Genomic DNA, 17,460 nt, shown 5'->3' with positions numbered 1-17,460 from the left:
GAATACGGTTATCAAACGGGCCTCAAAGTAAAAATGTATATTACAAGAACTCTGGCCACGGCGAGTATAATCCTGGCAGGTATACGCAGGGAAAAGCTTCATTACAGCTCCCTTAAAATACGATTTATTTGTTTGTATACAATAAAAATTTATTTTATTAATTTTGTTAAAACTTGGCTGTAATGTAGAACAGCAAAATAATAAATTGGCTTTTATTATATTTTAAATAAACTGTTTTTATAGACGCATATATGTATGTATGTTCATTTACATATATTACTTTACAAACATAATACATAAATATGTATGTATGTTTATTTTAGTGTGTAGACTTAAGTATTTACTAGTTTATAATTTTCTATTATTATCGCTTACAATTCTGGATTTCCTTGCAAGTCTTTAAGAACTCGATTCCCTTAATTACTCTACTTTCATATACATGTATATACCTACATGTACGCATGTGTATAATTATTTTACAGGTAGACTTATATATGTACATATGTACATATTTCAATTGGCTTATTTAATCCTAAGCTACATGGATACAAAACTACTTATCTATATACACCTAATTATCATATTTGGCAACAACTAAATTCGTTGCAAGTTATATATGTACATAAGGATTCTCCATAATAAACTAAATTCAAGGAAGCATAAGAACCACGTCAATAGTCCACAGGATCTTTGGTTTCCTCATTTACCACAGCATTGGTGCCTCAAAAAGTTGAATTCTGAAAAAGAGGAAATAATTACATTTTTTACATACATACAAAATTAGTTTTTGGTTGATTATGATGAACCATCTCAACCTAAAAAACAATTCTAGGATATTTTTAAAATAAGCAATCATTCGAGCCGTCACTCGATACTTTGGCAAATTACTCGATGCTTTCTTAAGGTAGTTGTTGTTGCTGTAGTGATAAGGACACTCCCCGAAGATTTTGGGGAGTGTTACCGATGTTGATTGTCCTTTACAGGATAGATACGTTTCGGCCCAAGCACCATTCTCGCGAACGATTTAATATGACCACATCGAACCTTCTGGGCTATCCCATCTATAGATCCATCCCTAGATCCATAAGGAAATTGGGGTCGCCAGAGTCTCGGCTGCTAAAGAAACAGGATTCGTCACGGATAAGTAAGGCTGACAATTGGGTTGGAGAAACTATACACTTCGCTAGCAACCCCTTGAAAGGGTCACGCTACACAACTCCTTGAATCAGCATTTTAGTTGCCTCGTACGACAGGCATACCTGTCGCGGGGGTCTCGAGGTAGACGCTGGTTTTTATTGTCAGATATATTTATAAAAATGCCTTTTATACACATACGTGCTTTATTTGTGTTTATTTCAATTATTGCTAAAAATAATTAATTAATGATCTTTCCAAAAATCGCCATTATGCTAAATCAATACACCGCATAAATATATAGGATGAAGTTAAAGGAAACTATCCAAAACTTCCTTGAGAAAACATTCGGCATGAATTGGGTGCCTTGTTGTTGCTAAAGTATCGAGTGACGGCTCTTAACAAATAAAAACTCTTTGAAAAGTGTAAGCAAACATACGAACTCTCAGTGCGTACGGTAGTGTTTTGATTTTCTTTCCTTGCATTCTAAGTGCCGGTAGGAAAACAACAAATAAGGCATACTTAGTTTTTCGTTTGAGATTCAAGTGTAAGTCTACCTCAACAAGTGATTGATTAAAAGTTAACCATGACCCACGGGGCTTTTGCCTTCGGGGACAATAAGTACTCTCTGTTAGCTACCAGTCCCCATAAGAAGAAAAAACGCAAATCCGGTCCAGAACCTCAAACTGAGTAAGAGTTTCCTAAGCTCACTTTGCCAATAGTTGTCTCGGCAAAAAACAAAGATAAACCTTTATCACATTTGTCATGTTTTGCAGTCCAATTAATTAGTAAAGAAATCATCAGCGTGTCGGAACTAAGAGACGGTAGCCTCTTGCAGGACTCTGCGAAATAGAGCGCAAATACAACGCTAGCTTGAACTTTATTAAAGGTAGAGTTTACGCTCCTTTCTTGAACCACGTCTCAGACGAGGAAATAGTTAAAATCTTAGATTCACAAGGCGTAATAGGAGTTTATAAATTCAAGAAATTCACTGACAATAAACAAAAGGAAAGCGGGGTCATTTTACTGACTTTGGATCTCTATAAATTACCTGAGTCGTTGAAAGTGTCATGGCATAAATTTAGTGTCAATGCGCTGCAAATCATGTCAAATACTAGGGCATACCAAGAAAAATTGCAAAAATGGTCCCATATGCGTAAATTGCAGCCTCCCTCCAATTGGCAGCGACACTTGTATACGTACAAAATGTGCAAACTGCGCTGGGGAGCATCAATCGAATAATAAATGCACCAAATACATCCAACAAAAAGAGATTATTACAACAGTACAACTTAAATCGTGAACGTGTGATGTTGGGATGGGCAGAGCATCCTTGGGCCTGTCTTAAGGATAGGACAACATGAAGTGACACATTTTTTTTTTTTGAAATATATTTTACTGATTAAAAAACCAATTATTGCGGACTTTGTGACTGAAGAAACACAATTGCTTTTTAATAAATCTGTACATATATCAAACCGATACATCAGTTATTTCCCCAATTTGCCACGTAGATACTCAAGTAAGCAAGGAATTGCTGCTATAATTTTCAAAGATGTTCCGCACAAGCGCATCCGCCTACAATCTGTATTGACAACAATAGCCATTGAAATCAACCGCGATAAAATTTACCATTATACCCATTTAATCTTTCTGATCTCCAAAAAATTCTTCGCAATATAAATAGCCATGTTACATGGTAGCAACCATTTTTTTTTTTTACCTCCTATCTCTCCTATACCAGCCGACCTGCTCCAAAATTTATTACAGATAAAGTAAATTGGGAAGAGTTTCAAGTTGGCCTAATTGATTTCTTATCCAATATTCCAATCTCAAACAATGTTAATAAAGAAGCAAGAGAGATACAAAATACTCTCCGCAATGCCACAAACACATTACAATTTACATAAAAAAATAATCCGATATTGGTCAGAATGTATATTTTCCCTAAGAGATTAGAAATGTGGTTTATAGAAAATTTATAAAAGGTATCGCACATATACAAACCTTTTAAATTATAAGAAGGCAAACGCCTTAGCTTAAAGAAGCTAAACGGATAATATAAATCAAAAAATATTGATGACGACGCTTAGTGCAACATGTAAGATAGACATATTAACGTATACAAAAATTGTAAGTGCCCGATATATAATTGTGATATTAATTAGTAAGGTTTATATATATTTAATTCCAAATTATGATTTTTTCTTTTAGATGTTATAATGTTGTTGTTGTAGCCTATTTTCCTTAATTAATTTGGAAAAACGAATTGACCGGCTACAAAAAGTTTAACATTTTTCGGAAGGCCTGCCGATATAACACAGCCAGCATACACAAAATTTTTTTTTTTCATATTTCAATCATAATGACAACGAAACCGGATACAAAATGAAGCACTACTATAATCACATGAAATATAAATACGGTGAACACACTTGCATAACTCTTAAGCACTACAGCAAACAGAAACAAAAGTTGGCAAAACAAACAAATCAACTTAAGTTTTTACTGGAATGTAAAAAGTATGATCTAGCTCCAAGTCACCTCATTAATGCCATCAAAAATATCTCTATCAATACCACATCCGAGAAGGTCAAACGGCAGCTAGAAAATTCCAAAAGTCAATTTCTCAAAAACGTGCTTTATATGGAAATTACGTAAACAAACATAAATATCAAAATAATCAAGAATAACATATACCACGCTGAACAGCAACTAAAACGATACTTACATGAAACCGATTTTCAAGACTTTACAGAAAAACAGGGGTTCTTATATCTAAAAATATCTAATGAGACAGCAGAAACACATAACAACAAAATACGTAAACTAAAACAACAAAAAATTTGGGATCAACATAAACCACGTCTGGTTTATAAACAAAACGGATATTGTGTTCCCAGGTGAAGTCAAGTGGCTGCTTTCGCTAGGTAGAAATTTCACTATACCGACGACCGAAAAAACACTCACACCAGTGTATGTAATTGCGGAAATGGAACAGATTATACAAAATGTGGATGATGAAAAAAAAAAAAATTTTATAAAAAACCGAGGATGTAACACGAAACAAATGATGTAATAGAATACTACAATACAAGCGCAGCAACAAACAAAACTCAAAAGAAAGATTTATTTTGTAAGCATTTAATAAAGCCAGGTCATTTTTGAAAACACACAAAAATATTATTATAACTGACGCGGATAAGGGCAATAAAACGGTGGTACTATACAAAGAGGAATACATCGGAAAAATTAATAAAATATTAGACGACAAAAGTACATACAAAACACTTAGGAGTGATCCCAGCAACGAACTCCAAAGAAAAAATAACAGGTTAGTCGAAATTTTATACAAAAACAAAGCAATTGACTTGGGAGAAAAACAACAGCTTACAAGCACAATAGCGCATGCTTCAAGGCTGTACGGCTTGCCAAAAATACACAAGCCGGACCTTCCATTCCGTCCAATAGGTTCGTCCATAAATGTCCCATGTTATAAATTGTCCAAATACATTGGTGATATTCTCAAGAATCTGGTTTCTGATGAATACAATATAAGAAATTTGTATGAACTTAAGGAAAGGCTTAAAAACACAAGCGTTAACAACGACGACATACTAGTGCCATTTGATGTGGTATCCCTATTTACCAATATACCAACGATGCTTGTCATAAAAATAATTTTAAAAAAAAATGGGATGAAATTACAAACGTAACCAAAGTAACAAAAAAACAATTCGTAGATATACTAAATTTTTGCCTAATGGAAAATAATTATTTTATGTGGGATGAGAAGCTATACGCCCAAACGTTTGGAATGCCGATGGGTAATCCGCTCTCTCCCACCATAGCTGACATAGTTATTGATGACCTGTAAAAGGATAGCATGTCAGAACATGAAGAAAAACACAATATAAACATATAATTTTTAACTAAGTATGTGGACGACATATTTGCCATTGTAAAGATAAGAGATTTAGACAACATCCTCCACACATTAAACAAGTACCACAATAAACTTAAATTTACTGCGGAAATAGATAGTAATGGCAGCATCCTCTTTTTAGATACGCGCATCCACAGAATAAAACAAGATCTTGTACTAGATTGGTATACAAAACCCACTTCTTCGGGACGACTGATAAATTACTTATCAGCCCAACCATTCAAATATAAGGTTAACACGGCCAAAAACCTAATGCATAAAGTGCTGAAAATCAGCCATGAAAAATTCTGGGATGTCAACATTAACAAAATCACCAAAATATTGAGAAAAAATAATTACCCATACGGTTTCATGCAAAATTTAATTGAACAAAAGAAAACGTAAATAAAATATGAAATTAACAACAACACAACAGCTAACATCAATGTCCAACCAAAACAGTATTACAGCGTAACATACATTCCTAGGTTAACAGACAACATAGAAAAAAGTATACCAAAAACCAACAACAATATATACTTCGCCTACAAATCTAACCAAATTTTGTCTACTATTTTCACGAAAACAAAAAGCCCAATTCCAACTACACAACAAAATAACATTGTGTACGAAATAGCATGTAAAGGAGATGATAACCAAACATGCAATAAATAGGTACAACAAAACGCGCATTAGGCGTTCGTCTAAAAGAACACGATACGGATATAAGGAAAAGCAAAAATAGCACGGCATTATCGCAATATACCAAAGCAATCGGTCATACAGCTGATCTCCACAACGCGAAAATTTTAGACAAAGAGAAACGCGAAAAGATTAGATTCACAATAGAGAGTTTAAGGATACTAATAAACAGAAACAGAACAGTAAACAGAAAAGAAGACACAGATGACATTTCTTCTGTTTATCTGTTACGCATATGAAACAACTTACATACAAACAAACATACATGGATCAAAGACCAACTAAACAACCATATTTGACAAGTGTACCCAAACAAACGGGTATGAACATAATTTTTACAATTTTTAACCCTAGGACGTATACCCAACTTTTACTACGACTTCTTATACCCGGGTACAGGTGTGGCCAGTAGCCTGTTTTACCCGTTTTCTCAAATTTTTTCTGAGAAACAAGTTATTTTTTTTAATGCAATGTTGTAGCTGACTGTCTTACGAACATTTTAAGTAGTTATAAACATATATTTGTAGCCTGCTTCTAAGAATTGCGCGTATTCTAAGTTATTTCTAAGAAGTCAATAATTTCTATTCTTGTTAGAATTTTTAGAATACAACCTTTTTCGCGCACTCTTAATGGAACCGGCCGAAATATAACGATGGACAATTTTTTTACATCCCTAAATCTACTGGAAAGCTTGTCATCCATGAATTTGACGGCAGTTGGAACTCTGCGGAAAAATAAGCCATACATACCAAAGGAGATGTTGGCACACAAAGATCATGCAGAGAGGTCAAGTACATTCGGTTTTAGGCCCAACATATCCATTTGCTCCTATGTGCAGTTATATTACTATCATCAATGCATGACGATGATCACATTGGCGAAAGCGGCAAACCAGAAATGATTGAGTTTTATAACAAGACAAAAGGAGAAGTGGACTTGATGGACCAATTTCTTGGATAATATACTTGCCAAAGGATGACAAAGCGTTGGCCGTTGTCCCTATTCTTCAATATGATTGATTTGACGGCATTGGCAGCGTACATCATATATTATGAGAATAATCCCAATATCAGATGCACCAATCCGAAGCGTAAGAGATTTCTTCGCCAGCTCGCCAAGGAACTGTCTATGCCCATAATTGAAGAGCGGTCGGTGAATCAGCAAGTGATGCGGAACTTCAACACAAAAATTGCAGTCGCGAGTTTCATAAGTACGGCCTTGCAAGGAAGTGCTGACAATAGGCCATCAACGTCTGCAGCTGCTGGTGCAAAACCAAAGAAACAGCAGGTTGGAAGCTGTTTTCTCTGCTACATCAATGACCAACACAGAAGACGAACGCGTAACATGTGCAGAATATGTCAGCGCCCAATATGCACACAGCATTCTTCAAATACATTTACATATAATATTTGTGAAAATAATGAAGACAATTGAATAATTTAAATTTGTTTGCATATTTAGTTATAAGAAACAATCAATAAAATAATATTTTATAAAGAAAATAATAAATAAAAATTTTTTTCCTTCAAAAAATGAGAAAAAAAGCTACTGGCCACACCTGTACCCGGGTATAAGAAGTCGTAGGTGTCAACTTTGAAAGCTTATATCTCATCAATGCATGGACCTAGCATGACAAATAAGACACCAATCGACGTAGATTTACTTCGTTTTCCTAGATCAAGTCAATATCTTTAGCGATTTAGGAGCTACATCACTCCAAAGTAGCTACTGACCACACCTGTACATGGGTATAAGTCCTAGGGTTAAAATAAATAAATTTAAATTAAAATATATTGATGACAACGTTTAGTGCAATATGTAAGGTAGACATATTAACGTATACAAAAATTGTAAGTGCTCGATATATAATTGTGATATTAATTAGTAAGGTTTATATTAATTCCAAATTATGATTTTTTCTTTTACATATTATAATGGTGTTGTTGATTGAAATTGAAAAAATAATTGAAATAAATGCAGGTCACCCCTGAAAATGCTAAGATGATTAGCGGAACGGTGGATTGTACTAGTGGAGTCTTTTGATTTGCACTATAGCACATATTGGTCAAATAAAAGCCTATTTTTATAAATTAATTTGGAAAAACGAATTGTCCGGCTACAAAAAGGTAAACGGAAAAGCTTCGAAACCCGCACTGAGTCAATAAACCCTCAGTCCAATCCTAAGAAAATTTAGTCTAAACTCAAAACACTAACCGTTCCGGTTTACCCAGGTTTCAATAAAAGTTTTTGAAACACCCCAAGGAGAAATTTCTTCTCCGGATGATATACATAACACACTATCTGGCGTCCACTTGGTCTAACTACTCCAACGACCCTAATTTCAATAATGAATTTAGGGCTCAAAACAATAATATAGTTAGTAATCAATACACCTGCAATTCTTTGAGTACGATAAGCCAAGACTTGGGAAGTCCACCACCAGGTAGGGACAGGATTTCATTTCCAATGCGGAAAAATACTTCAACATCCTCTAAAAATCGTATAATCAGTCTGTACAACAGTATATATCTTTGACCAAGGCGCATTCCCACAAGCATGGAAACATGCCATTGTGGTGCCGATTCCCAAGCTAAATAAACCAAGCACGAACGTCTCGAGTTACAATCCAATCAGCCTCCTCCCTTGCTTAAGCAAGGTAGTCGAAAAATGATATCCAAAAAATAATTTGGTTTGCACTGACAAACGGCTTCCTAAGCCCGCATTAGACAGCATTTAAAGAGGGGGTAAGGTACCATTGATGTTCTGCTACTGTTCGAATATTATATATCTTATGCCATTTCAACAAAAAATTATGTTTTTACCATTATGCCATTTCAACAAAAAATCATTTTTTTACCCTCAGCCTCGATTTTGAGAAAACAAACGATCGTAGTGGATGGAAAATTGGGCCAAAAATATACAACATTGTAAAAGTTTTCCCAACCAATAGACACTTCGCTGTCAGATACAACAATAAATATTCACATTCAAAGCGGCTTTATAATGGGTTCAGTGGTGTTATTAATAGTGGCTCTCAACGAAATTGTTGAAGTCACTGTAACATAGACTTATATTTTCTTACTCAATAAAACCGACCTTCCCTAATGTAAGTTTTATATTTCTTAGAATAGATGATGAAATGCGTCTTGCTATTATATAAAATTATATAATCTGCAGCATGCGTGCATATATATGTATATGTATGTGTGGATGTTGCAGTGACAAGCAAAAGAAACAGAAATCAATCATCTACATGCAATAAAGCGAGAAAGGATATTGCAAATCATAGTAGAAATGGTAGATGTTACATTAGTTACTGCAACTATTTATGTATACACATGTATTTATGCTAGCGGCATCAATTTACTTCAGCCGAAATAATTTTTCGGTTATGATGTGCAATCAAGTTTTCATTTTGAACGGTGACGGGTCGATAGAAAATAATAAGCTAAATAAAAGAATTGAATTGGAGAATATAAAAATGTCTGTGTCGGCGTTTTTATTATTTTTATAAAGAAACTTTGGATAAATAATTCTACAGGTTATGGGCCCAGACACAAATTGTGACTATATCTGGTGTCTGGTTTAAGAAAGTAAAAAGTGAATTTACTAAAATAAATAAATAAAATAAAAGTGCATACTGTGTGTTGTGAATTCCTGAATTCTGTTGCGAAATTGTGATTCATTAAAATATGGATAAATTAAAGAAAAACATAAAACCCTTTGATGGGGAAAAGTATTATATTTGGAAATTTCGCATTAGAGCTTTGTTAGCGGAAAATGATGCGCTTTTCGTAATTGATAACGAAAAACCGGATAAGGAAAGTGAACAGTGGGTAAAAGCCGAAATAACCGCAAAAAGCATAATAATTCAATTTTTATGTGACTCGTTTTTAAGCTTTTCTAGTACGGAATGTACTGCAAAAGAAATTTTTGCAAATTTGGACAAAATATATGAGCGGAAAAGTGTAGCTTCACAATTGTCGGTTCGAAAACAACTATTATCATTAAAATTAAAGTCAAACTCAAATTTAATGAACCATTTTAACGTATTCGATGATTTAGTTACGGAGTTAATCGGCTCGGGTGCAAAAATTGATGAGATGGATAATGTTTCGCATTTATTACTAACCCTTCCCTCTTCATATGATGGTATTATAACCGCAGTTGAGACTTTATCAGAAAAAAATTTAACTTTGGCATTTGTGAAAAATCGGTTACTAGATCACGAAATAAAATTAAAACTAGCAAATAAAGATACTAGTTTAAAAGTTCTGCAAGCTGTTGGAAATTCCAAACAAAGTGAATATAAGACAAATATGAACCATAATAAATTTAAAAACAATTTTAAATATAAATCAAATAAAAAGTTAATATAAAGTGTCATCATTGCAAGAAAATGGGTCATATAAAAAAGGACTGTTTTATTTTTAAAAGACAACAAAATAGTCAAAATAAAGATAAAGCTAAGCAAATGCAAATAGCTGCAGTCCAATCTGATACCGGTTTCGCGTTCATGCTAAAAAGTGTTACAAATTACAAAAATAAAAATTCAAAACGTATATCTTTTATTTTGGTCTCTGGTGCATCTGACCACATGGTCAATAATAAAAATTTGCTGCTTAACTGTACTGAGTTAGAAGAGCCAATCAAGATAGCAATTGCTAAAAGCGATGCATATATCTATGCGACAGCGATAGGCACGGTGCAAATCAAAAATGACTAGCAGCCAAAAATCACTCTTCAAAACGTATTATACTGCAAAAATATTCCACAAAACTTACTATCAGTTAATAAGATGACGAATGCCGGGATGGAGATCGTATTTTCGGCAGGAGGTGTGGAAATCCAAAGAGAGGGTGAAGTATTGTATAAAGATATGTGTACTGTTAATACTCCTGTTATTGAGTTTGAAATTTGTTATAGGGCATATATAACAAATAAAGTTAGTAAGACTACATACCAATTGTGGCATGAACGGTTAGGTCACATTAGTGAAGGGAAGTTATTAGAACTAAAGCGAAATAATATGTGTGACAATACACAATTATTAGATAACTTTAAAATTGGTACTGAAGTATGCGAATCTTGCATAAAAGGGAAACAAGCCAGATTACCATTTTCAAAATTCAAAGATAAGGAATATATTAGAAGACCTTTGTTTATAATACATTAGGATGTTTGTGGTCCTATCACGCCTCCTACAATTGATGGTAAAAATTACTATGTAATTTTTGTTGACCAATATACACATTACTGTGTAACGTATTTAATTTCTCATAAGTCCGGTGTGTTTTCTCATTTCAAAGATTTTGTTGCAAAAAGTGAAAATCACTTTAATTTAAAAGCGGTAAATTTGTATATAGATAACGGTAGAGAGTACTTATCAAATGAAATGAGAGAATATTGTGTTGAAAAGGGTATAAGTTACCATTTAACAGTTCTGCATACACCACAATTGAATGGGGTGTCGGAGCGTATGATTAGGACCATAACTGAAAAGGCTAGGGCTTTGATTAATGGAACAAAATTAGACAAATGTTTTTGGGGAGAAGCTGTGTTAACAGCTACTTATCTAATAAACAGAACGCCAAGTAATGCTCTATATGACAAGAAGAAAACTCCTTTTGAAATGTGGCATAGTCGAAAACCAAATTTAAAATATTTGAAAGTTTTTGGTTCAACAGTATACATGCATAACAAACCGAGAAAAAGAAAGTTTGATGAAAAATCCATTAAATGTATACTTGTTGGCTATGAAACAAATGGTTTTAAATTATGGATTTTAGATGAAAATAAATTTGTTGTAGCAAGAGATGTAATTGTAGATGAGGTTAACATGATTAACACTGAGATTTTGGAAATTGAACTTCCTGAAAGTGATTGGACTATCCAGAATGACAGTATGGACCAGCGAAATAAACCACAGAATGAAAATATGAAAATTGGTGTCCCGAATGAAAGTAGGGAGGTTACAGACTTCCAGAATGAAAGTAAGGAAGAGGAAAAGGGTGACTTTCAAAATGACAGCGCTACAAACTTCCTGAATGAGAGTAAGGAAGATGATGAGCCTTATTTCCAGAATGAGAGTATGGAAGAAGATGGCAATGTAAGGCGAAGTGAGAGGCTAAGAGATAAGCCACCGAGATCTTATAGATTTTTGGATAATTGCTTGTTACACTCACAAAGCTCCTTTTCTGATATACCAGAAAGTTACGATGAAATAAAAGAAAGGGACGACAGATTACAATGGGAGAAAGCAATTAAAGAAGAGTTAGATTCTCATATATTAAATGAGACATGGACCCTTGTTGAGAATCCGAAAAATAAAAATATCATTGATTGTAGATGGGTCTTCACAATCAAGAATGATGAACTTGGTGATCCTGTTAAATACAAAGCTGGCTTGTGGCGCGTGGTTTCACACAAAAATATTTAATTGACTATGATGAAACTTTTGCGCCTGTAGCAAGAATTTCTAGTTTTCGATTTATTTTGTCTATATCAAATCAATTTGATCTAAGAGTTCATCATATGGATGTGAAAACTGCATTTTTGAATGGCAAACTAAAAGAGGAAATCTATATGAAAATCCCTCAAGGGCTACCTTGTGAAAATGATAAGGTATGTAAATTGAATAAATCTATTTATGGTCTTAAACAGGCGGCTAGATGCTGGTATGAAATGTTTGAGAAGACATTGAAAGGAATTGGATTTGTTAGTTCAGAAGCAGATCACTGCATTTATTTATCGGATAAAGGTGAAATGAAAAAAAATATATATTTATTGCTATATGTTGATGATTTGGTTATAGCAACTCATAATTTAGAAACAATGTCCAGATTTAAAGACTATTTAATGGGTAAATTCAGAATGGCTGATTTAGCTGAAATCAAGTAATTTATTGGCATAAAAATTAGCAGAGAAGATAATAAAATTGAACTTAGCCAGTCGGCTATGGATGGCTGTAATCCAGTTAGTACTCCACTTCCAAGTAAATTGAACTATGAGGGGCTAAATTCAGACGAAATGTATAATGCGCCATGTCGAAATGTAATTGGATGTCTAATGTATATAATGCTATGCACTCGACCTGATTTAGGTACCTCAGTTGGAATTTTAAGTAGATATATGAATAAAAATAATAAAGAACTATGGCAATGTCTTAAAAGGGTTTTGAGGTACCTAAAAGGTACAATTAACTTAAAGTTAACTTTTACAAAAACTGTAGACTTCGAAAATGTTTTAACTGGCTATGTTGATTCCGATTGGGTAGGAAATGAAAACGATAGAAAAAGTACTACAGGTTATTTGTTCAAAATGTTCGATTCAAGTCTTATTTGTTGGAATCCTAAAAAGCAAAATTCAGTTGCAGCTTCATCGACTGAAGCTGAATATATGGCATTATTTAAGGCCACGAGAGAGGCTATGTGGTTAAAGTCACTAGCAAATAGTATTATATTAGAACTACAGGAACCCATAAAAATATTTGAAGATAATCTATGATGTATAAGCATTGCTAATAATCCTACTTGTCATAAAAGAACTAAACATATTGATATTAAATACCACTTTTCTAGAGAACAAATTGAAAGAAAACTAATTATTCTTGAGTATATTCCTACAAGTACACAGCTGGCTGATATCTTAACAAAACCATTGCCTGGGCCAAAATTTGCCGATTTTAGAGATCAACTGGGGCTGATGATTTAAACATTATTCTTGCTGAAACTTCATTTTCACATGGCACTCAAAACTCTATGGACTTAATTCATTGTATTTTTCATTTTTATTTTAATTATATATCATTATATTAAATTTAAATTATGTTGGTCTGATTGGGTTTTACTGGGTTTTCCCAATCCATGCAACAAATGTTGGACCACAATTGTATCATTTCCCAGAATACTCGACCTGCCACCGAAAAGAGATGTAGATAAGTTTTTGCTGAAACTATATTTTTGTAATTAGGTATATGAATCTATATTGTATTTTATTTAGATAGATTTCTAGTTTATTTTGAGGAGGTGTGTTGAAGTCACTGTAACATAGACTTATATTTTCTTACTCAATAAAACCGACCTTCCCTAATGTAAGTTTTATATTTCTTAGAATAGATGATGAAATGCTGCGTTATATAATCTGCAGCATGCGTGCATATATATGTATATGTATTTGTGGATGTTGCAGTGACAAGCAAAAGAAACAGAAATCAATCATCTACATGCAATAAAGCGAGAAAGGATATTGCAAATCATAGTAGAAATGGTAGATGTTACATTAGTTACTGCAACTATTTATGTATACATATGTATTTATGCTTATCTACGCGTTGGCGATGGCGAGTACCGAAGAAGATTTAATGATGAGCTGTACGAGCTATACGCAGACATCAACATAGTCCAGCGAATTAAAACGCTGCGGCTGCGCTGGCTAAGCCATGGTATGCGAATGAATGATGATGCTCCGGCCAAGAAAGTGTTTCTATCGGAACCCGCCTATGGAAGCAGAGGTAGAGGGCGGCTCCCACTCCATTGGAAGGAACAGGTGGAAAAGGATTTAAACACCCTTGGTGTGACCAATTGGCGCCGGTTGGCGGAGCGAAGGAGCGACTGGCGCGCCTTGTTGGACGGCCATAACCGTTTAGACGGTTAAGCGCCAATTAAGTAAGTAAGTATGATGTGCAATCAAGTTTTCATTTTGAACGGTGACGGGTCGATAGAAAATAATAAGCTAAATAAAAGAATTGAATTGGAGAATATAAAAATTTCTGTGTCGGCGTTTTTATTATTTTTATATAGAAACTTTGGATAAATAATTCTACAGAAATTAACAGCATACTATTAAATTTTAGAACAATATAGCACATAACCTTCGCGGACTATGTGGTACTGTTTACCAAATGTTAGGATCGTAACTTGGTTAAAGAAGATTCCAAACAAATTCTCCCAACAATTTCCAATTGGTCAGAAGCTTCAGGGGCATCCCTTGCATATAATAAATGTAATAGCGTTTTCTTTTCTGAAATAAATTGTTGCTTAAGTAAATGGTAAAGCCTTAATGAAGTTACTACCCCAGAAAATTTTCAACATTTATAGTGCATGCAAAGAACATAAATGGCTACCCCGTGTATTAGTTGATTTTCACGAACGCGCTGTCAATGATAATAAAAATTCATTAGCAAATATTTCCTTCATTTCAATTTTCTTCGCTAAAAATTTGTGAAGTTGCGAAAATAAATTATCACGATCGGCTGGTTTAGCAGAGTTGCACTGCCACACCGCCATTTTATCCAGGGTAAAAGTGTAACGCTTTTGCGCTGCGAGCTGGCAACAATTTTCACAAAAGAACGAAATACCCCGTAAAATCGTTACCTGCTTTTTAGAATATAACAAAATATATTCACAACCCTTACGCGGCGTACAAAAAGCGTAACACTTTTTCCAGAAAAGAAAACGCTATAACACTCTACACTTGTGTAAGAAGCATAAATGCCCGCCATTGATGTTAAACTTTGATTGTGTCGATATTGAAAGCTTTGACAGCGTAAAAATATTAGGTGCAGTTTTTGACAAAAGATTTACATTTCGAGATCACTGTAAATATCTTAGACTAGAGCTAATACCTATATGACACTACTTTATTTTGTTTTGGATTCCAAGCTAGAAACATTTACGAAACTTTATCGGAACTTCAAAAGACAAAAACAATTTCTACAATGAGAATGCGAGACCACTATTCCCCCAAAATAAATGAGTTTGACATGTTTTTTTTATGTTTTAAATTTTATTTTTTCATTAACATTTTTGAAAATAAAAACAATGCAAATAACGCCGTCAAATTATTTCGGCCCCTGATCGTTTACGTTTTTCACAAGGAAGTTGATATAAGTTATGTTTTTATGCAAAAAATTTTCAAACTTAAAACAAAATTTTCATTTGTCAGAAAAAAATAAAGAAAAGACGACTGAATGTTAAAAAAAACCTATCGCAAAACAAACTGTCTTGTTTGTTTATATTGTACTAAGTTGTATTTCGTTAGTTTTTTTAAATATAGTTTACACACTTACACCAGTACAGAAATCAGAAATCGTATTAGGGTGCGAATAGGGTGAGCGCTGATGCCGAGCGGAGCCGAGCCGACCTTATTGACGCTTACTTTCATGCGAGAAGAAAATTTGTATATAACACAGTGAATGCGAGAATCAGCGCTGAAATTCTGTTTATTCAATTGCTTTTATGTCATTTAGTCTTGTTGTTCATTTGTGTTTATAACATTGCTGTACACGGTAATGGATTCATCCGATGAAGAGTATTTTGCTTCTCCTAGCGTAATTAAGGCAATTATTAACACAAAAGAATTTGGAAAACATCCAATTACACTAAAAAAAATGCATGCTTGGGTACAATCCATATATGTACATGTATATTTGTAGTTTGTGTACATGTGAGTACTACTTCTCCTGATGATGACATGCGTTTGTGAGTATCTCTCTGCTGCCTTGCATGTATGTGAGTAAATGATGATTGATTTGATGTACACAATAGTGGCAGCTTACTTTATTGTTGTTGTGCCTTTATTTACTTAGTATCAGATTAGTTATGTAAATCAATTAGTGATTCTAATATTCGTCACAGTATTTATCATCGAAACATTGTTTGATACATCCGTCAACACTCGTTAATATCACAAAAGCCCTCATCATCTCGAAGATGGATTGCCAATATACGTGCAATGTGCAAAGGCAAACATCAAAATGATAATTCCACCATGCCATGTGGCAATAAAAAGGAGCATTCGCGCCTTCCCTACATCGCCAATTGTGTGTATGCTTTCGGAGGCAGGCTTACCTTCAAAACAAGAGCGCATCACATTCACTGCAATGATGTTAATACCAAAGATCATACAAAGAAATAATCCTCTGATTCGCAAAGTAGCAAAAACGCAGACAATGAAGAATCGAATTTCACGACATCCGTCCACAATAGCGAGATGTATATCAGCAGCAAAAGAACTGGGAATCGACTGAAACATAAAAAATGTGGGTTTCAAAAGCTCTCCAACCTGGAAATCACTGGAAAGCTTCATCTGGTCGAATTAGCAAAATATCGGAAAAACAACATTTTAATAAGACCGCAACAAACCTACAAAACAATGGCTGGAAAATCCTCCACACAGCCGCGTCCAAAACCAAATTCCAAACATACAGCAAAGACAGTTGTAATTTTAAAGGCAGTGGAGTACACACACATACAGAACCACAGGTAAATTTGTCACATGTACCGATATCCTCGCCACAGTCAACTCGCTTACCAATGTGAACGTAAACAACCATTTGCTCAACGAGCTACGGTGTAAATTGATAGAGTGCAAAGGACCGACTAGAATCATGTGTATCCCCGGTCACGTCGCAATCAAAGGCAACGAAGCGGCGGACCAGAGAGCCAAACTTGCAACAAATGAGCCACTTTGTACAATGATGAATGAATGGATCCCTAAGGACGATATGATTCGCCTGGCATAAACCAAGTCCAAGGAACAAAGCTTTCAACTGTCAGTAAGGCCACAACATCATTACAGTTAGTTTGGTACAATCGGTAGGAAACTTATTTGCACCCCAGATATCTCGTGGAGTAATCTAAACACGTTAACCCGCTTACGAATCGTGACACATAGCTACATACTTAAAGGGGAAAACC

The 17,460-nt window shown here is 34.3% G+C and overlaps 1 protein-coding gene across 5 annotated transcripts in view; it reads right to left on the bottom strand.

The window, feature by feature from the left end:
* Window positions 1-185: 185 nt before the first annotated feature.
* acj6 (abnormal chemosensory protein 6) overlaps window positions 186-17,460 on the bottom strand; it is a 1,105,866-nt gene continuing 1,088,591 nt past the window's right edge. For all 5 annotated transcript variants that reach the window (XM_067782334.1, XM_067782333.1, XM_067782337.1 and 2 more), the window contains one exon: window positions 186-737. Coding sequence is in view for 1 of the 5 variants with exons in the window: in XM_067782339.1 (XP_067638440.1) it covers window positions 704-737 (34 nt within the window). In the remaining 4 variants the exon portion in view is untranslated. The remainder of the gene's footprint in view (window positions 738-17,460) is intronic.

The sequence above is a fragment of the Eurosta solidaginis genome, chromosome 4, assembly GCF_040869045.1.
Source record: "Eurosta solidaginis isolate ZX-2024a chromosome 4, ASM4086904v1, whole genome shotgun sequence".
NCBI lineage: Eukaryota > Metazoa > Arthropoda > Insecta > Diptera > Tephritidae > Eurosta > Eurosta solidaginis.
The sequence above is the reverse complement of the archived record's forward strand: the minus strand, read 5'-3'. Positions and strand labels throughout refer to the sequence as shown.